Here is a 21,835-nt window from a genome sequence, read left to right as displayed (position 1 = left end):
TAAAGTAAAATACTAGGTTCATAAGATCTGGTCTAACTGCTTGCAATTATATGACTAGATGGGGTTACAATGTATGCTTCCTTACCTTTCTCTCCAGACTGCACAAAACGTTGTTGCCATTAAAAAGTCAATATGAAGTCATCATTGATGTTATTTTTCATTTGCACAGTCTCATTTCCAACTCACTAATGAAAACACTGAATAGTACTGACGTAGGACATATTTATATATTCAATACAGTTTCAAAAGTTTGTATTTTCCCAGTATCTTCTGCACACTCACCTTTGTAAAATCTAGAGCTGCAAACCTTGTAAAAGAGCCAAAACAATTTATTCTAGCTAGTCTGATTATCACTTATCTCAATCCAACATGAGAAATTAAAGTGGGAAGGAACAAAACAGTGATGACACTGGTTTACTAACTTATTGAGCTGCCAAATGAAAGACCTATATATACTTTGGAACCAACAGCAGATTTAGGATTCCAAATGGGTATTAGGATAGAGTACATGCATTCAGTCTCCAGGAACTGATTGTACTACTACGTCACTTTCAGTACCCCTTACTGGAGCTAATGTACCGTATTCACAGTGGCTGCTACATGGCAAACAGAACCGTCATACTTGTCAAAATATTCAAATCTGGAATGTATTCTTGATGACTAGGGAGTGAGAGAGTCTGAAATAAACAGAACAATATTTAAGTGCATGAAACAAAGTATCAAAGTGTTGCAATTACAAATTTGCAATTAGTTAATGTTTTTCATTCTTCCTTGTAGGAGAGGAAAGGTGTTGCTAAGATTAGGGTGTGAAATCCTGGCTGCATGGAAGTCAATGGCAAAACTCAATGGAGGCAACCAAGCAAGACTTTTACTCAGAGAAGACAGTGAACAGTGCAGTGTTGTTAACAAAACATTCAAAATCAAGTTCTCCAATCCCTCCTTAAGTCCTTCCATTTACTCTTCGCCCCCTCACTTCGCCTGCCTGTAGCCTTGCTCCCCCCAGTTCCTCTGCTGGAGCCTGCTCACTCCCGGCAGCCTCTGTACTTCACTCTGGTGCTCCTGAGCATCCCACTCTCTGCAGTGCCCCACTGCTCTTTATAGGGGAGCCAGCGGATCCCTGCTTGCATGTGCCGCTTTAGTAACCAGGGCTGGCTGGCCCCAGATCTCTAGTCTCGCCCTTAAGGGGCTAGCCACTCTGTTACAAATTAAAAGAAAAAAAAACACTTTCAAGTTACAAGGTGTGCAATAGCTAACGAGGTAACTGTGATCCGATGGACACTACCTTCAATCCCCTCTACTCTTTGTTGCTCTCAATTGTTGAGTCTCATTTCAGATTAAACTGTAACCTCATTAGAGATTAGATCATGTCTCTTTCTGTGCTTTAAATATCCCCATGCTGTGCTTGATGGCATGTGGGAAGCAACAGGTTTGCCTGTGGAAGACCATGAGTTAAAAGGATCATTCCACTTCATGCTGCTCAGTTGTACTTGGACTTGTTTTCGTCTGCAAATGACAAACCCTGCTAATAGTATTGAAACGTAGGCAGCATATTCTGCCCTGCATAAGCTCTATCTCATCTGGAGTGGCAAACTTCTTGCCTAGAACCACTGGATACAACCAGGTTCACAGAGCACTGAGAAGTCATTGAGACAGAGAAGCTAGAGATAGGATCACCTCAGCTGTCTCAGTGGCTGTGGCGGATAGTTCGTGGGAAAAAAACAGCAGTGAGAAGAGTGGAAAACAGAAGAAGATTTCAACTTTGATTTCATTAAAGCAGAACCGTCATTATAAATGTGCACAAAAACTACGAAGAGAAGAGGATACATTTTATGCTGCCATCAATCTTTAACACTGAACTCAGTACAAAAGCCCTCTGGCACAGAGAGACTGGGACTGTCATTTTCAGTAGCTCATCTGAGGGGTGCTGAGATGGGCGGGGCGGTGTTAGGCTGGAAGGGGTTAATTTCTGCCATCAACTGGTTCTTTGATCTACAGACAATTCTAGAGCTGGTTGAAGTTGATGGCTCTGGAAAAAATGGAACACCCGGAAGGGAGAAATGGGAGATACAGAGTCCCTGTCTTCTGGTCAGCAAATCTTTTTTAACTGGTTAACCTGAAAGCATTCACCTGTTGCATTATTTGCACTGTTAAAGGAAAAGTTTGCAGGCTAACAGTGGTTTAATTTACAGCTTTTAAAGAACAAGATATGACAAAAATACAGCAGGAAAGACTTTAAAGCTGGGTGCAACAGATGCATGAACAAAAGCACACATGCACTCTCTGTGCATGCAAATCGCCATGCGGCCAAACAGGGACTCTTGTGGGATAGTACCTTAATCCTCAAGCAGTCCAATTTATTTCATTGGGATTACTTGAGAAGCAAATTACTACTCACTGGGAGTAAAGGTGTCACAATCTGTTCATATGTGAGTGTAAAACTGCATGCAGATGACATAACTGTGCACTCTGAGGTGCGCAATTACCTGATTAATGCACCAAAATGACAGTTACACAAACACGAACAAAGGGCCATGCAGGTAATAGAGGTCTGTGTATTTTTGCAAGGGAACCAGTCGTGCCCCATCCAGAAAAGGTGGCTGTATGTATTTAATATGCTCTTTCACATAAGTAAAAAATGTATTTTGAAATCAACAGCAGGGAAGACTATTCTTTATATTAAAATGTCAGTTAGTAATGATGCCAATTTTTTTATCCATCACCTCCTGTCTTTTAAACAAGGGCAGTCGGGAGTCTGTCTCACACTTACTTCAGCTAATCTTGAGTGTTTGTGCACCACCTCAGCTTTGTTCATTGGCGTTAGCTGCTGCAGAACACTTCGGCTGTTAGTCAATGCTCGTGTCAATCGAGCAAACTTTGTCCAACCTGTGAGGAAGAAGAAAATGTGCAAGTTGGATTTAGTTACAATTCAGCAAGTAGAAACCTCATTCGTGTGGACTGATGTTAGTTTCAGATTTGAATGGTCTCTCTCTCAGTTACTGCTTGCCATGGCATCAGACTCCAGACTTACATCCCCCGCAAAACAGAAAAATACCAACGTGTGCTGTAGGTACCTCTGCTAATCAAGAGTAAAAAATGAGTAAAACTAACACACTTTGGTATTTTCTTTCTTTTGTGTTTTTGAGAGACAGTTTATGCCGCAGGTGGAGTTATTCTGGTGTTGGAGCCAAATTCGAAGGCCACTGGAGTCAACAGAAAGACTCCCAACGATTTCCGTAGTCTTTGCATCAAGCCCGTCTCGAGTACTGCTGCTGTAATCCGGAGAACTCTGCCAGGGGCCTGATCCAAAGCCCAGTGGACAGACTCCCAGTGATTTATGGACTTTGGATCAGGCCCTACATACCTAAAGTTGACCCTTCCTTTACCCACCTCCCACCCCCCAAAAAAGATCCAACACCAAAAATAAAACTATAGAAACAAAACAAAAAAAATACAAATTGAAATTAAAGGCATGTTGATATCAATGCTGCTGGATGAAAATTCATACAGGTCTCAAGAAGTCACTTAAATAGATAGACTGAGGGCTACATTGTAAAACACAGTTAAGAAATGAATTCAGTTGTTAAACTAATGATAAAGAGCTACCTTAAAGGTGGCTTGGGAGCCACCCATTGGGCTGCCACCGGCGAACCCGCTTTCATAATTCAGCGTGGAGCAGTCTTTGCTTTATCACTGATAGCAACACAAACTGGGAGCTGCGGCACTATGCATTCCCAACCAAACAAACGCCAGTATGTTAGAGTGGTCACATATGTGTAAATGGATGAGAAGGAAAAGGGAGAAAAGAGAGGCAATGAAAATCCAAGGCCCTTAAGCAGGATAGCATCCAAGCTTTGGCCATAATGAAAATGAAGATCTTTTCCTTGGATGCTGGTGGGAAGGAAACACTCTGGAGCTACAATCAAATAGATTTAATTATTTTTTTTAAAAAAAGCCTTGCTTTAATGTATGCTTTTTTGTATTGTGTATACAAGTACATATATGTGATGCGAAAGTCACTTCCTTGCCAAATTTCAAGTCCCTGCTCCAAAGCACAGCAACAGTACAGCCTCTCAAATTAAAAGGTCAACAGATTTTTTTTTAACATGGCAAAACAACGTATTTGTCCCTAACCTCATCCTCAACAACAGCTGAACTAATTTAGCTAAAACTTCCCCACAAATTCCAACCTGATGGAGATGCTCTGCATGGAAAATTTCATCCCAAACCATTGCAAGTTGGCAAAGTTCTAAGCAACTGAAAAAGTCTTATAATGGGAAGAGTCAGGCAACCATAATGATAGGCAGCACTACCAATTCTGCCTATAATATAGTAGTAAGTATAATATGACATATATACAACAACTGAAAACAGGGTCTTATAATGGGAATTGTCCAGCAACCTTAATAATAGGCAATATTATTTGCCCCCACCTATAATACAATATATATTTTAGTAGTGTGTTTTAAAAAATTATCGTTATTAAAGCTACATATCCCTTCCTCTTACTTAGTCACTATCAGTCCAACTCTAACGGTCTTCGAGAGGGCCACAAAAACAACCTAAAAGGCTTTTCTATAAATAAAAAACATCAGACCTTTAAAGTCCTTTATCACAGGAGCTTCCAGGACTAGAAGGAAGTGCTGGATCCTGTTGTAAAACCAGAAATCTCCCCATTTGCAGTAGGATAGAAGCCCAATTTCTAGCCGTGCAAGAGGTGAAATAAAGGGTCAAATGCTTTCTCTGTACAGAAAAGCAGTTGAAGGTGAAAGATTTAATCTTGCCTAACATGGGAACTGGGCAGGTGTAGTATGGGGGAATTCCACATTTGGGAAAGGAAGAGGGAAACATTTCTATGTTATGCTGATTCCTATTTTTAAATAGCAATTGTTTGAAGCCACTCAGGGATTTGGAATGTTAGGAGAGCCCCCCTGATTAGTGGCCCAAAAGCATGTGGGATTGTCAAAGGTGCTTTACTTGTATATCGCTAAGTCGAAACTGCAGTGTAAAAGTGCATAGCATCCCTGAACGTTTTTTGTTTAATAATCCAACTATAAGCCTTAATTGTGAATTGCCAGTAACATGGTATGTTCTTTCTTTTCAGTAGTTGTTGATATTCAATTAGGAACATGTACTCTGCTCTGTTACACAATGTCAAAACAGATTTCACTGTTCTGAATATGAACTAATAATTTCTAGAGCAAAAATCTTCCGTTTTCTTTTGTTTTTAATTGCCCTACAGAATTGGCAGGAAAGAGGGACAAGGAAAAAGTAAATAAAAAATGTCAGAAGAGCTTTATCTTTCTTAACCAGTGATTTCAGAGAGCAGCTGGGCACATTACTGGAATTATGACAACTCTATGCTGATGTTTCACATAATTCTTAGAGGCCACGATACACCACACGGATTCCACTCAGTACTTTCCAGTCACGCCACAAGAACCACAGACAAAGAGCAACTCTGTTCAGTGGTGGGATCACCCACCCACATACAACTGTCAATATAGGGCTATATGGACACACTTATGTGGAACTTCCACTGGTATCAGTGGGAGTACACAGAGGCCAAGATTTAGTCTTTAGTCTGCAAGCATTTCCTACAACCCAGAGATTACAGGACCAGGAAGGTCATCAGTGAAGCCAAAACTGCTACTGCCAAATATCTGGACTCCATCCAGGATTCCTTCATTTGTCAGATTTATATCAGCTTAGTCAAATAGACAGAACTTTCTAACAGCAGATGGTCACTGAGTCAAGATTTACTTTGTTCCCTGAAGTTTAGGTCATTAATCTGCCTAGTGATTAGATGAGGATATTTTTGTTTGGTACTGTAGATGATAGGGAATGCCCCGCAAGTCCTTTTTTCATGTCTCTTCACATAGCACCTTCAATACTATGATGAATTGCTGGTGGTCTTCATTTAAGAGAAATTTGGATTTAAAAATACCTCTTCTGTTGCAATCAGAAACCTGGTGAGAAATGCCTAACAAATCCATGGATAAGAAAATCATCTGTTCTGTGCTCTGTATCCACCATGAATAGGTGATGACTAGGGCAATCCTCTGGGGAAGACATACAAAAAGGGGTTGAATGAGTATATAAGACCAACTCAATAATAGTGCACTTTTAGCTCTAGGAGAAAAGGCAGGAAAAATATAACTTTTAAAATAAATTCATCTTGGCAAGTTTATCCAATGACACATGAAAGCCATCAACCAAATTTTGATTCATAGATCTGGAGGCGAGATGGGACCATTGTGATCAACTAGCTTGACCTCCTTCATGACACAGACCATAGAATTTCACCCAGTGCTTCCTGCAGCAAAGCCCATAACTTCTTGTTGCACTAAAAGCCAATCTTTTAAAAAAAAATCCAATCCTGATTTAAGTTCTCAAATTCTGCACTGACTTCCACCTTGTAAAGTTCTATTGGAGCCAATGGGTTTGCTCGGGAAGGAAAGCGGTATGTAATATGGCCTCAAGTGACCCTACAATAAATCACCATTAGGTCCAGCATACTGTTTTCATCTAATCTAATCTATCTGGCTATGATGTTACTGAATAAACACCAAGCTCATACATGCAACCCAATAAAGACACAGCAACTGCAAGGTACTGGGGTCTGAGTGGGAAGACGAGAATGAATGCAGGCTGTCTTGTTCTCCTTTTGCATCTTAAATAATCATTACAGGATACACAACGTTATTTCTTGATGCTGTTGTAGACTAGCTAAATGCAAAATTACATTTAAAAGTCGTGTGTGTGTTTAAATATGTAAGACACTATTTACATGACTGGCTAGTGCTGTCAATGATCTTTCAAATGTCACCCAATTTATTCCTTCTCTTTCCTGCTTCTTTTTAAGTCTCTGCTATAAAGAATGATTATTTTATCATGTGTGTGACTGACCTCCAGTCCTAGCAGTTACTCTCACTGTGGGAGGAGTGCAGACTTCCAGATTGCAGACGTAACACAAAGAAAGAATACTGTGTGGGAAAAAGAAAAGTCTGTGTCCTGCTCACACAGCTCCATCTGAAAAGCCTGATGTTGAGTTAACCCATTCAAATTGCTAGGAACATAGGAAATACTAGACTAGACCAGACCTGAAGCTGATCCTGTCTCCAACCGTGGCCAATAGCAGAGTGCTTCAGAGGAAGATGAAAAAAAGCCAGAAAACAATTTGGGGGATAACCTGCCAATAAGAAAAGTTTTTTCTTAAATTAGTTTCTGGTTCATGCACTGTGTGATGCTGTATGATTAAAGATGACCATTTATGTCATTGATATTACCACTGTTATACAATTGCAACAAATCTTGCACAAAGTGTATCATGTAAGGTGTCAATGGAAAAGTTATAATCTATCAAGTGTGATTATCCTGATTAAATCCATGCATCATCTTTGTATCTGAAGTTATTAATATTGGCTATGTATTTGTATCTCCAACATGTGTTTTGTTCATGGGTGACAGCCTCCAGATAGATTTGCATCACGGCTAGACAACTATGTGTTGATGGCCCATTAAGGATACTCCACTCTCACAATGGGCCATCGAAGAAACTCATCCCGTCCAGTTACCTCTTCCTGTGGATACCTCATCCAGTGAGGAACCAATGGCTATGCCCTGTGATTCAGCAAAACATATAGGGGCATGTGATATGCTCATGTGACCCTCTACTCCATCTTGGGCCAGTAACTTTCCATACACAGGGCCTTTGGGCTTTCTTTGGGACAGTAAATTTCCATGCATACAGCAAAAGACCTCTAAGGCAACTCCATTTTGCCTCTATCCTGCTCTAATTCTCTGGACTGTGGACTTACAACTAAAAAGGAGCATCTTGAACTATGGATTGAGGATCTTCCGAAGTTACCAGAGAGACTTTGCACGCCAGCAGTCTATTCCATCTCTGCTACAAACCTGATATAAGGACTTTGCAATCATTTGCATGTATATGATCTATTAACCATTTATAACTCTTCTTTTCTTTTATTAAGCATGTTTTAGTTAGTTTACTAAGGATTGGCTGACTGTGTGATATTTGGGTAAGATGAGAGATACATATTGATCCTTTGTAATTAGCAAGAACCTCACATACGGCGAACTGGGTTTTCAATAACCTTTCACTATATTAGATTTGGTTATCTGGGTCAGAGTCAAGGGCTGGAATGGCTAAAAGGGACTTGTTATTAACCAGTGTGGTGCTATAGACGTTCTTTGTTACTGACTTGCTGAACCTAAATATAGAATCAACCACTGTCTACGCTGTTTCTTGCAGTCTGCCCAGAGGTCGCATTCTCAGTGTCGTCCACCCCAGGCACCCAGTCACACACTGAAACATGAGAATTTACATCCCTGTTTTTAAAATATCTTCCATAATCTGAGAAAGTTCTCATTATCCATAGAAATCTTCTATCCTTAAATTCAGGAGTCCATTGAAACCTTTCTCAATCCTGCCTGTAAACTCGGATTGAGACTTCTGCACGTCCAGGAAGTCAAAGGTAAAATCACATAGGGCTAGAAGGGACCGCAGGCGTCATCTAGTCTAACCTCCTGCAAGATGCAGGATGTGTGTCTAAACCATCTGAGACAGATGACTACCCAGCCTCCTTTTGAAAACCTCCAGTGAAGAAGCTTCTATGACCTCCCTAGGCAGGCTGCTCCATTATCCTACTGTCCCAATCAGTGCCAAGTAGAGTGGTACTATCACCTCCCGTGACTTGCATGCTAGGCCTCTGTGAACGCAACCCAAAATTGCATTTGCCTTTCCTGCAATAGCAGAACATTGACGACTCAGGCAGTTGTGTGTGTTCAACAGCTCCAAAACTAATGTGAGCTGTAGGGCCAAAATGGCGGTGGGCATGAAAGAAAGATTCAGAAGCGGAATGACAAGAACTCGTCTTTCTCCCTTTCCCACCTGTGGTGCATGCTACTGCAGCTGAACTCTCGTTTCCACACTACAACACTTTTCCTCTGCCGTTTTCTTCATAATTTTACATTTTACCACAAAGGATTCTCTGCACCTCTTGTTCTAATTAGAGCTGTTATTGGGAAGGGTCTGAGGGAGAATGCGATGTCCTCTCATCTTTGGGCTGTAGGTTAGAGTCACAGTACCAAGGTGCCACAACCTGGGTCCTGCATGTTGCCAGAGATGAGTTTGTGTTGTACCGGAGACATGCTGGGGCAAAGGTTTCTCGGAGAGGAGAAATATGGTAACAAATTTATCTTTGTTTAAAAAGAATTTTTTTCCAGCGTTTATTTTAAATGTGAGCTGCGATAACACAAGGGGAAGCTGTCATTGCTGCACTTAGCCTAGAGCTTGAGGGAGCACAGGAACATGGAGCTGCCATGTATGCTCATCTACTGAACCAGACACGGAGACTGAAAGTCTTCTGGCCCCAGGGAAAAAAGCTTTTGCAGATGGGATCGTGTTCATTCAACCCCTCCCTAAATGAATGAGCTGATTCAGAAATAACTTCTTGTGTGGTGCCTTGGCAGGACATGATATTTCCAGCTTTCCTATTCTTTAGTCCAAACAACACAGGTAAAGTATGGTGCCTTGCCTAGAACAAATATATTATTAGATAAGATTTGGTCCTATAGCCTTTACACCAGTGGTGGGCAACCTGCAGCCCATCAGGGTAATCCGCTGGTGGGCCGCCAGACAGTTTGTTTACATTTGCACAGCCGCCCGCAGCTCCCAGTGGCCATGGGTCACCATTTCCAGCCAATGGGAGCTGCGGGAAGCAGCGGCCAGCATGTCCCTGTGGCCCACGCTGCTTCCCGCAGCTCCCATCGGCCGGGAATGGTGAACCACAGCCACTGGGAGCTGCGGGCAGCTGTGCAAATGAAAAAAATTTTACCCTGACGGGCCGCAGGTTGCCCACCACTGCTTTACACAGTCAAAACACCCTAACAACTTTAACGGAGCCACGATTCTCCCCAATGAAAACCTGTTCATTCTCGTGCCTGCCTTTCTACTGGATGGATACTAGTCTAATAGTGTGGCTATGCTGATGCAGCTTTCCTCTCCAGGTGCTCAATCACCTGGCTTTACACTGGACAGCTGGAACGGGAACAAATCTGTTACTACCTGCTCTTGTTATAGCTGTACTCCACTTTCTTGCTTAGAGCTTACTTTGCGCACTACCAAGTTCCACTGACTTTGGTTTTAGCACACTCTGGAGGAGATTTCACATCCCCTCTTCAGAGCCCCACGTTATTTTACTATTAGTACAGGCTGGTGATCAATTAATGATATAAATGCTTTTGTTCCTTTCTGATGTAAAGCTGCCCCTTTGTGTTTGGGGCCAGTAAGTCAGAATAAACGCACTGAGCTGTAGTGCAGCCTTAAGACGCTGTGGCAACACACAACACAGGAAATGGACCAGCAGAAAAATTGTCAAAAGAAGGAGTGACACCTGGGGTCCTTTCCAAGAACGCTTCTTCTGATTCGGGACATTTTAAATGGAAGCATGTAGCTTCCCTTAAAGAAGTAGTTGTTAGGGCTTTGCTCACTAAAATAATCTCGTCCTAATTATTACTTGCAGCCAGATCCTTAGCAGACCCCAAGAACCTGGGGCTGGCTGGGGGCTGGGGAGGTACCCTGCATAAGTAAAAGCAGCCTGGAGGCTCTTTACCCTGGTGAATTCTCCATCACTAACCATTTTTACATCAAGATTGGATGTTTCTCTAAAAGGTCTGGTCTAGGAATTATTTTGGGGAAGTCCTGTGGGCCGTGTTATACAGGTGGTCAGACTAGATTATCACAATGGTCAATTTTGCCTTGGAATCTAGGAATTTAACCTACATCCCCGCCCACAGCCCCAACAGGCAATGTCTAGCAGCTGCTCCACATGGACCCTATCCCTAGGAACATATGGTATGCCAGGGCTGGGTGGCATACAGTCGCTAGGTCAGTTCTACACCACTGACTATTTTCCTTCCATGAGGGGAATCCCTAGCTAGCCCATTCAGCCAGCTTTCCAGCACCATGCTGCTGCAGTATGTTGCTAATACCTTGGCAGCCATAAAATGATCTGTCCACCACACTAACCAATAATGGTCAAACCGTGATACTTAAAGGTTAGGAACTTGGATATTTTGACACCTAACTAAAGTGGTCTGATTTTCAGAGGTGCTGAGCACCAGACTCTCTGTGACTGTGAACCCACTGCTCCCGTCCACTTTGCTTCACACTGTTCAAAGACCTTCTCTTGTGCGGATACAACTGTGCTGTTATTTACAGCATTTCACTCCACCTGCACCTTCTCCACACTAGTGCAGTCACACAGTATGGACAATGTCATTCAGTGCTACTACCCCTTCACCAAAGTAGGGGGTATCTCCTCCCAGGGCTCTCCCTTTTGTCAGGCCCTACTAGCCTTGTCTGTCTGTCTGCATCTGTATCCCGCTCCTGCTTCTCTCTCTCTGCAGTTCCTTCCCAAGCTCTTTTATCCTGTCTCCTTGTTAATAGGACTGCTGGTAATAAGTCTGGGTTATCTTTAGCCTATGAGACTATGTCCTTGTCTTTTTTTCACTCCTCCTTTGCCTGTCGGGGTACTCCCCCTTTCTTTATCTTCTCTCTGGCTTGTGTCCTCCTGTCTAATATTTTCCAGCCCTTCTATACTTAATGGCTTTTTTCCCCCTGGGTTTCATTCCATTTCTCCAGGGTTCCGGATGCCCCTTTGCTTTCCTAATAGGAAAGGGTTCCAGTCTGTGCCTAATATGAAGGGGTGGAGTAACCCATCCACTACTCCACCCCATTTCCCTTTGAACTTCCCTCAAACTTCCAGGGGTACCCGTGCCACAGGGCAGAGCTTCTTATTCACTCATATATGCATACGAGCCACGCCCTTGCTCCAGGAAGTTCCACCAACTCCCACCTGATTAGTGAATAGGCGGAGGCAGTGTCCACCAGACCCCTTTTATACCTTCTCCGCAACACTACAGGAACAGTTGGTAGCTTCCTTCTTTCTCCCTGCTGGGAGTCCCGGTCCAACCACAGAAGTCTGTAAACCTTCACTCCATGTATGGGCGGTCTCTTTTTACACATTCCTGCTGCCCACACTAGTAATACACACTAGACAAGACCCCGTCGATGTTCCTCTGGGCTCCTCCCTCTCCTTCTCAGTGCTCTTTCTGGATGTAGGTTCTCTGGTCTTCCTCCCCAGATCTGGCCACTTAAGCTGCAAGCAGCCAACTCTCCCCACCCCCCAGGAATGTCCAGCACTGCAAACTCTTCTGTTAGTTTAATTGCCACATCTAGGGTAACAGATTGATGCCACCTGACCCATATGCGGTTATCCACCAGCAGAGGAACTGTTCAAGAATAACAGCGTCTGTAATGTCCACACCTTGGATGTCCAGCCTCAGACGAGTGGCCTAGTCTGTTGGTTTTGGGGCAAATGCCTGAGGCCATAATTCCCCACTCCATCCATCTTGCAACTCAACATTTTTACTGAGACTTGCCCATCGAAAGGCCCACCTAGTCTAGGCTGGCCACATTAACCATTTTGCAATCCCTTGTCAGCTCCTCACTGAGAGCCACATAGGCCTCCTGAGTGTCTCCTGTGCTAGCCATGGCGCCCAGTCTCCCTATTCCATCCTGCCCCCAAAGCCACTCTCTCCAATATGACCACAAAGGCATCAGGGTCGTCTGCGGGGCCCATCTTGCAGGGGCCTAGACCCGCGCCTGATTGCCAAGCCCCACTGCAGGACTCACCACACTTTGTAGTAGTTGTTGCTGCACCTGGACTTACTCCTTTATAAACTCCTGCAGGGGTTTTGGTTGTTGCTGAGCCTGCCAGGCAAGCAAGAAGATCTCTCTTCAAATGGCGGGACTGTTAGAAGTTCTGCAAGGTCTTCTGCACTTGTTTCTGCTGTTCGACCAGCATTGGAAAGTCTCCTCCATCGCCCAGCCTGCCAAACATTTACACCAGTTCCACCATCACCTTCTTTATCGGCAAGGATAAAGGAAGGATCCGCCAAGTGTGACAGGGGTACCACTGCTCCCGACCTCTTTGCTTCGCTCAGAGACCTCTGCTCAGATAGGTACCATCATGCAGTTTGTTTGCAGTATTTCACTCCTCCACCGTCTACATACGAGTGCAGTCACAGTATTTAGAATGTTAACCAGTTTTGTTACTCCTTCTCCAAAGTGGGGGGAAAGAAAAGAGGTCTTCTTCCAAAGTGCTCCTTTTCATCAGGCCCTACTCGCCCACCTGTCTGTCCGGCCGTCCACGCACTCTCTCACTCCCCCCTCCCACCCTGCACTTCCTTCCTGTGCTCTTTTATCCTGTCTCCTTGTAAACAAGCTAATGAGCTCATTAGCTTTCCAGCCCCAATCCAATCTAGAAATCATGAATTCCTCTCCTTAATCAGGCCCTCCCTGAGGGTTTAACTGGTTAAAGAGCGACCAGAGTGCTGGTTCGGTGGCTGATTCCGGTACTCTGTCACACTCTCCTATTAACTTCAGTGGGAATTGGAGGTGCTCAGCATCACCGAGTATCTGTTACAGTTTATTGAGAAGCAAAAGTATGGATTTAGGGCCCAGATCCTCAAAAGGCATTTAGGCACCTAGCTCCTACTGAAATCAGTGGAACTTAAGCACCTAAATACTACTGAGGATCTGAATACAGGGCTTCTGAATTGCCTTATTTGAAAATGGAGGCCGTAATTGATATTATAGTTGTTATAAGCCACATATATGAATAAGGGAATATGAAGAGTTTAAAAGTCTCAGGGAAATATTATATTATTAGGATATTTGCTTTGCTGAAAATCAAGACATGACTCGTTTTCCTTAAGAAAACATTAATGTATTTCTACAGGGTTGCAATTAACCTCTTTGTCAGGGCTTGTCTGATCTTAAAAGTAAAGGAAATAATGAAGGCATTTAAATCAATGCCTCACAGTAGTATCCAAGATCTTAATCTGCAGCAAAAATGCTAAGGTTAACAATGATATTCTCTGAAAAAAAAGACTATCAAAGGGTAATTACAGCAATTCTAATGTTGATTCCTGCCCATAGGAGCGCAACACCTTCGGATAATGAAAAGGCCTTTTTTTCCATCTTCTAGTAAAGCATGAAATGGTTAACATACAACACCACTTTAAACTATCTATATTCTATGGCAAACAAACCAAAGCAGAGAGCTAGCAATATTTGGAGTCAGGCAGTTTGGAAATATAAAATGAGAAAGATATATCAGCTTCTAACATCAGTAATGAGAATATACAATTCTAAAACATTTATGACAGGTTTCAGAGTAACAGCCGTGTTAGTCTGTATTCGCAAAAAGAAAAGGAGTACTTGTGGCACCTTAGAGACTAACCAATTTATTTGAGCATGAGCTTTCGTGAGCTACAGCTCACTTCATCGGATGCATACTGTGGAAACTGCAGAAGACATTATATACACAGAGACCATGAAACAATACCTCCTCCCACCCCACTCTCCTGCTGATAATAACTTATCTAAAGTGATCATCAAGTTGGGCCATTTCCAGCACAAATCCAGGTTTTCTCACTCTCCGTCCCCCCTCCCCCCAACAAACTCACTCTCCTGTTGGTAATAGCCTGTGTATATAATGTCTTCTGCAGTTTCCACAAGATGCATCCGATGAAGTGAGCTGTAGTTCACGAAAGCTCATGCTCAAATAAATTGGTTAGTCTCTAAAGTGCCACAAGTATTCCTTTTCTTTTTGCGAATACAGACTTGTGGCACCTTAGAGACTAACCAATTTATTTGAGCATGAGCTTTCGTGAGCTACAGCTCACTTCATCGGATGCATATTGTGGAAACTGCAGAAGACATTATATACACAGAGACATTATATACACAGGCTATTACCAACAGGAGAGTGAGTTTGTTGGGGGGAGGGGGAACGGAGAGTGAGAAAACCTGGATTTGTGCTGGAAATGGCCCAACTTGATGATCACTTTAGATAAGCTATTACCAGCAGGAGAGTGGGGTGGGAGGAGGTATTGTTTCATGGTCTTTGTGTATATAATGTCTTCTGCAGTTTCCACAGTATGCATCCGATGAAGTGAGCTGTAGCTCACGAAAGCTCATGCTCAAATAAATTGGTTAGTCTCTAAGGTGCCACAAGTACTCCTTTTCTTTTTGCGAAAACATTTATGGACGTTCAGCCATTCAGATTATTACATCACCTAAATGTTTGTTCCTTATTATGGATAAAGGGTAGCTGGTGAAATGGACTATTTTCTATGATAAATTTTTCCACTATAATGTAGCTTTACCGGGGATAGAGGTGAATGGATATAAAAATAAACAAACAAGCAGAAAATAATGGGCCAGATCGTAAGACTTTTGCAGGCATTAAGTAGTGCCTTACTCGACAAGCAGGCCCACTGAAGCCAAGGAGACCACTGAAGGAGCAAGGTGTTACTCAATGTGCACAAAAGTATCCCATCTACCTCAGTAGTATTAGGCCAAATTCATTGACTTCAAAATTCCATGTAGTCCCTTCTTTTATAATCTGCTGCAATGCTAGGATACATTTAAATGCGTGACTTCTGTTTTTGCACAACTATTTTTGCATGCACCACTGATTGCATACTAACAAGTGGGCACACACCTATGTTGCATTCACATCCAGCCACTGGTCAGCTCAAAATGGGTGCATAATCACTGGGTGAGCTTGGGCAAGTCACTTTACCCCTCTGTGCCTCAGTTTCCCTATCTGTAAAATGGGGATAATGATACTGCTCTCCTTTGCAAAGTGCTTTGAGATCTACTGATGAAAAGTGCTATATAAGAGCTAGGTATTTTCATATTATATGTATTTTCTGCCTTTCCTCTAGCTTAACTGTGATTCCATATTGTGCAAACACATTCAAATGCAGAACATTCCATATTTATCTTGCTGTTCATTTTTTCTTAACAAGTTTCATGACTCTGCTGCTGACAGGAATTTTTAGATTTAACTTTAATAATAAATGCAGCTATTTGACCTGAGCTGCAAGTACAAAAAAATGCATTAAAAACCTGGATACCCAAAACTATATTCATTATTTCATATATTGCTTAGGAGCTGTTGGTTTTATATGTAGAAAATGTACCCATTTAAACAAACAACGTTACTCTTTTACATCAATTTTTATTTTAATTGTACCTCTCAGTGGGTTAGATTTTCTTTCAATGGGATTATTCTCTCATTAAACATTAACTGCAAGAGATTTATAGACTGTTGATGTGGTTTTGGGTTGTGTACGGAACAGGACTTTCTATCAGGAACATTCCTTTAAGTGGCATTTTCAGATTTTTTTTTAAGTGAATTTAGTTTTTGTGAAAGGCACTACTAGACAGCCCTGAAAACTTAAGCCACCTGTTTATCAACAGAACAGGTGTAGGACTGGCAACAGCAATGCAAACTTATGTGCAAAATTCAGGCCTAGAGGAATCACTTCTAGGAGTCAGATAATGGCTAAGCCTCCATCCCTGCTCACAGAGCCAACAGTGGTGCCAGCTGCAATGATGATTTTTGCCCACTAGAAACTGGACTGAAGCCATCAAATCCAAAGAAATGCTTTTTGGCAACCTATCAATCTGGGACACACTGAAGCCAATGACACTGAAGGGAAAGGTTCCATATCCTAGCACCTATCTCCTGCATCACTGTCTAATTGTTATTATTTTAAAAACTATCTGCTTGTGCTTTGCAGGAGTGAGATATATTATAGCTCTAGGATATGGCAATACGCTTACCGATCCTGCAGAATACATTGGTATGGCAGGATTAGTACATAATGGCATTGATATTTTATTGCTGTTGAATTTTTCATCTTAAATGAAACAGACATCTTAAATAATAGACTACTCAAATACACCATTCATAGTTACAGTGGGCATATGTTTTACTTATGTATTATGTACTTCATAGCCCTGGTAGACTCTCGAAACAAAAAAGTCTTTTAAAAAAAAAAAAAGCCCTTTCAATGACAAATTCTAGTACTTTAAAGCAGTATTTTACCATAGTGCTTTTCATAAATGCTTCTAAATTTCCCAGTAAATTGTAATTTATATATCTATCAAGCCCATAATTCAAAACTAAAGTGCTCTGAGAGCTTGTGAGCATACAGCAATGTTATCTGCAAGAAAAATGAATTATGCATACCCTATAGCACTACAACTGACAAAGTAGTTCTGTAATTCCAGTGCAGGGGGGCAATACAGACTCATTCATTTGAGATCCAAAAGATTATGCAACAGTGCTGGGGGGTTTTCTCCCACATGCTCATAGAAGCATAGAATATTAGGGTTGGAAGAGACCTCTGGAGGTCATCTAATCCAATTCTCTGCTCAAAGCAGGACCAACGCCCACTAAATCATCCCAGCCAGGGCTTTGTCAAGCCAGGCCTTAAAACCTCTAACGGATGCAGATTCCACCACCTCCCTAGGTAACGCATTCCAGTGCTTCACCACCCCACTAGTGAAATAGTGTTTCCTAATAACCAACCTAGACCTTCCTCACTGTAACTTGATGCATAATGTTGCCAACATTTATTGTTTTATATTTTCAGAGAGAGAGAGAGAGAGATGAACAAACATAGGGAGTTCCTCCTGATTTACATCAGTGTAAGTGAGAGGAAAATCAGGCCAATGATGCGGGGTTAACAGGCTTGGACTGGATATTTTATCCAAAGTACTCTGATCAAGTGCTGTTAGACTTCAGCCGCATTTCTTGGTCTGCCCACGTGAAAGCAGAAGACAATATGCTCTCTTGCCCGGAAAATGGGCTTTTTAAACTTGCAGGTTAAAGTCTCAGCCTGCTATAGGGCAATATTTTGGAATGGTGCTTAAATATAATAATTGGCATTTGAAAATAATGAGAGCCTCCCATTTCAAACAACAGCAATAAACAGAGAGAATTTTCACAGCTTCTTAATATTTTCCCCCATAAACACATATTGCTGAGGTGGAACCAATATGGATGCCCCACCCCTATCCCCCAGACTGGGGAGAAGGAAGGTTCATTATGCCATCCACTACCCCTTCTTAATAAGCACTCAGCAAGTATCTATACAAGGGGAAGGGCAGGCAGTTAGCTAGGGCTGGGAAGTGGACAGCCCAACAAGCAGCGAGGGCAGGCGAGGGGAACTGCCATCCCCACAGAGGTTCCCCAGGAAAGCTCAGCCAGCCTGGGGAGGTAATATCATTGCTCTGGTTGGGATTCCTCTTTAGTAGGTCTCGCTCAGGCAGCCACAGCCAGGGGAGGCTTTGGTAACACAGCTCCATTGGACCGGTGCTGCAAGAGAGTGGCACAGGGCTTCTTTACCTAATGCAGCTACCTGGGGACACACAGAGTTTGAGGGCAGATTCCATGAAGGGCAAAAGGAGTAAAGGAGTAAAGGAGAGGAACTCTGTGCAGAGATTTCCCTGCTGAGCATCTCCTTATTTGCTGAACCCCACCCACCCCCATTGAGTTTGGGGAGGGAGGAGAAGGATTTGTCCCCATATCATTACACCTGTCCAATTAATAAGTCCTTTCAATTAGTTGGGATTTACCTTGAAAGTTTCAGGAAATTGTTTTCCAGGCTGAAGCAGTGGTCATGGGCATGCTTCAGACCATGGAGTTTATTGTGCAACGAAGAACTTTTAGCCAGTGTGACAGGGTCGGGCCAGATGGCTACAGCAGAGTGATCCTATTGGGATCCAGGAAGTGGACGGGCACAAGCCCGCCCACTTCTAAAGGACCACACACACACACACCCCACCCCTCAGCCTAAGGGGAGGATCCACAGGACCTGAAAGCCAAGTGATTCCAGAGGACAACTAATGAAATAACAGAGACGGGAGTGCAGTCAAAAGGGTCAAACGAAGGGAACCTGATTGGGACACCGAGCAAAGAACCCCAGACAGCGCCCACTGCTCCTCGAAGGTGTCAAGGGAGCCAGTGGACACCGCCCAGAGGAACTCTGCCCGGATGCATGAATGGACGGAGGATCGGAAATGGGGCCGCTTGTGACTGTGGGGCCTGTCAGCCAATCTCCTCTTCATGGTTTTATAGATGGCTCTTTTGCCAGGGCCAGGAGGAGGTTGACCAGGAGGTCCCGTGACTTTGTGGAGAGTGATAGAAGGCAGATATATTAGCCCCAGGTTAAGCAGGTCCCTTTTCCCTGGATAAGGTAACAGGGGCAGTTCCAGAACAATCAACAAGTTGCTGAGACCAATTAAGGCAAACAGTCTAATTAGGACACATGGAGCTAATTAAGAAGATGCTAGAACCAATTAAGGCAGGCTAATCAGGGAACCTGGTTTAAAAAGGACCTCACTTCAGTCAGTGAGGGGCGCGCAAGGAGCTGAGAGTGAGAGGGCATGCTGCTGGAGGACTGAGGAATACAAATGCTATCTGGCATCAGGAGGAAGGTCCTGTGGTGAGGATACAGAAAGTGTTGGGAGGAGGCCATGGGGAAGTAGTCCAGGGAGTTGTAGTGGTCACACAATTGTTACATGAAACATTGTAGACAGCTGTGATCCACAGGGCCCTGGGCTGGAACCCGTAGTAGAGGGCGGGCACGGGTTCCCCCCATTCCCCCAACTCCCTACTGGATACAGGAGGAGTTGACCTGGACTGTGGGTCCCACCAGAGGGGAAGGTCCCTGGCCTGTCCCCCGACCCACTAAGTGGACCAGCAGAGACTGTGGGGATTGTTCTCCTTCCTTTTCCCCATGCTGGCCAGTGATGACGTTAGCTGAGTGAACGGCAGGTTTGAGCCACTAGCAAAAGTGGCCAAACTGAGGGCTGCCGTGAATCTCTGAGGCAAGCAAATCCACCAATAAGCACAGGACCCACCAAGGCAGAGGAGGAACTTTGTCACACCAGATACTAACTCCATCTAGTGGCAGCAACAATATTGCAATGGCTGAGAAGGCATTTCCATTTCAGGTGTCCTTTCATGCTCTTATAACTTCACAAAGAATTCATCTTTGGATAGAAATTTCTCATACTTGGTCTTAGCCCAAAGGTGGACTTTTTAAATTATAAACATATTTGTTTATTTGTTTATTGAGAGTCTGAAGTAAATACTGACAGACCAGGTGCCAACTCATGCCGGGACTCCTAGGCCTCACTGAACACTGACAAATGCATAGCTGGAAACCAGTCTGGCTCACACGTGCATTAGTATTGTCAAAATAGCTATTAGAGTTCTAAGAAAATGTTTAGACTTTATCAAACACTTGTAAATTGCTGCATGCATTAATCTCACTTATAATATCTGTATCCTATGATATAAGGTAGTATTTACGTATTTGCTTTGTAACTATAAAAAAAAATGTTTGCTCTAAAACTGTAAACCTGCCCCACCAGAAGAGAAAAATCATCAAATGTGAAATACTAGTTTACCACAAGAGGGGTCATCTCCTGCCCAACAAAAGAAGGCCTATGGGCATCAGACAAGCCATTGTGGAACATCATTGGACAAAAGACTTTGTTGCTTGCCCCCCTCCCCAAACATCCATGAAACGGAGATGTGCACAAATCCTCACCCATCAGCTTAAGCCCTGGGGGAAAGGGATAAAAATCTATGTCAAGAAAAGCTTATTATGCTGCTTGGAATGGGAGAGGGCAAAATTTCTATGCATAAGAAAGGGATCCCCAAGCTGTTTAGCCTGGGTTAGCCCTCAAGGACACAAAGAGCTTGCATATTACAGCAACATCTAATACCTGTTGATACCTAAGACTGTAACTCATTTGTGTGTATATGTTTACCTGCTTTAACCTTGTAAATAACTTATTTTTTTTCCTGGTAGATAAACCTTTAGTTAGTTTAATATAGGATTGACTACAAGCATTGTCTTTGATGAGAGATGTAAGGTACAAATGACCTGGGGAAAGTGATGGTTCTTTGGGACTAGGAATAACCTGAACATTGTGATTTTTGGTGTAAGGGACCATCTATCACAAAGGCAGGCTTGCCTGGGTGGCAAGATAGATCAGCGTGCCCAAGGGGACTGTCTGGAACTCCATGTTAAGGCTGTTATAGTGTCTGAGGAGTTCACACTTGTTACTTGGTTGGTGAAATCTAGTGATAGCCAGTTTGGGGTTTGTGTCCTGTTCCTGGACAATCTGCCCTGAGGTTGGCACGCATGCTCGTAAGCCTCTCCAGACAGCCTGACAAATATATTCAGTAACTTTTGAATTACCTGAGCATGGATAATCAGTGTTATCCACACTGTAAGAAAAATCATTCAGACACTGGTTTTTTGCACTTGGATGACACCAAGAGTCTCTCTTTAAAGCTTTGGGTATTCATAAAAAGAAAGAGAGTACTCGTGGCACCTTAGAGACCTACCAATTTATTTGAGCATAAGCTTTCGTGAGCTACAGCTCACTTCATCGGATGCATACTATGGAAAATACAGATGATATTTTTATACACATAGACCATGAAAAAATGGGTGTTTATCACTACAAAAGGTTTTCTCTCCCCCCACCCCATTCTCCTGCTGGTAATGGCTTATCTAAAGTGATCACTCTCCTTACAATGTGTATGATAATCAAGGTGGGCCATTTCCAGCACAAATCCAGGTTTTCATAGTTCATAGTTCTTCATGAGAAACACAGACTTTGCCAAGTTTGGGGGGTGAGCGGAGAAAGGTAAGGAATAAATAAACGATAAGCAAATGCAAAGCAAATCTTGTATGCAACAGGATATTATTTTCCTTAAGCAAGTGTGCACTAAGTATAATTAGAAAAACAACACACACATAAACTTAGCATACAGCAGCCACGAAGCACAGAATATGCCTCAGGATCAAGAGACACAGTATAAACAGGTCCTTTTTACCCTTCCCCAGAAGCTGTCCTTGGACA

The 21,835-nt window shown here is 42.9% G+C and overlaps 1 protein-coding gene across 1 annotated transcript in view; it reads right to left on the bottom strand.

Annotated features, from left to right (window-relative positions):
• The window catches only part of KCNH5 (potassium voltage-gated channel subfamily H member 5), a 246,928-nt gene that overhangs the window by 194,560 nt on the left and 30,533 nt on the right, over window positions 1-21,835 (bottom strand). The window contains exon 5 of the mRNA XM_048854484.2: window positions 2,768-2,883. Within this exon, the coding sequence (XP_048710441.1) occupies window positions 2,768-2,883 (116 nt within the window). The remainder of the gene's footprint in view (window positions 1-2,767; window positions 2,884-21,835) is intronic.

This window comes from Caretta caretta, chromosome 6, assembly GCF_965140235.1.
Source record: "Caretta caretta isolate rCarCar2 chromosome 6, rCarCar1.hap1, whole genome shotgun sequence".
Lineage (NCBI taxonomy): Eukaryota > Metazoa > Chordata > Testudines > Cheloniidae > Caretta > Caretta caretta.
Note: the sequence above shows the minus strand (reverse complement) of the source record. Positions and strands in the feature narration are given on the sequence as shown.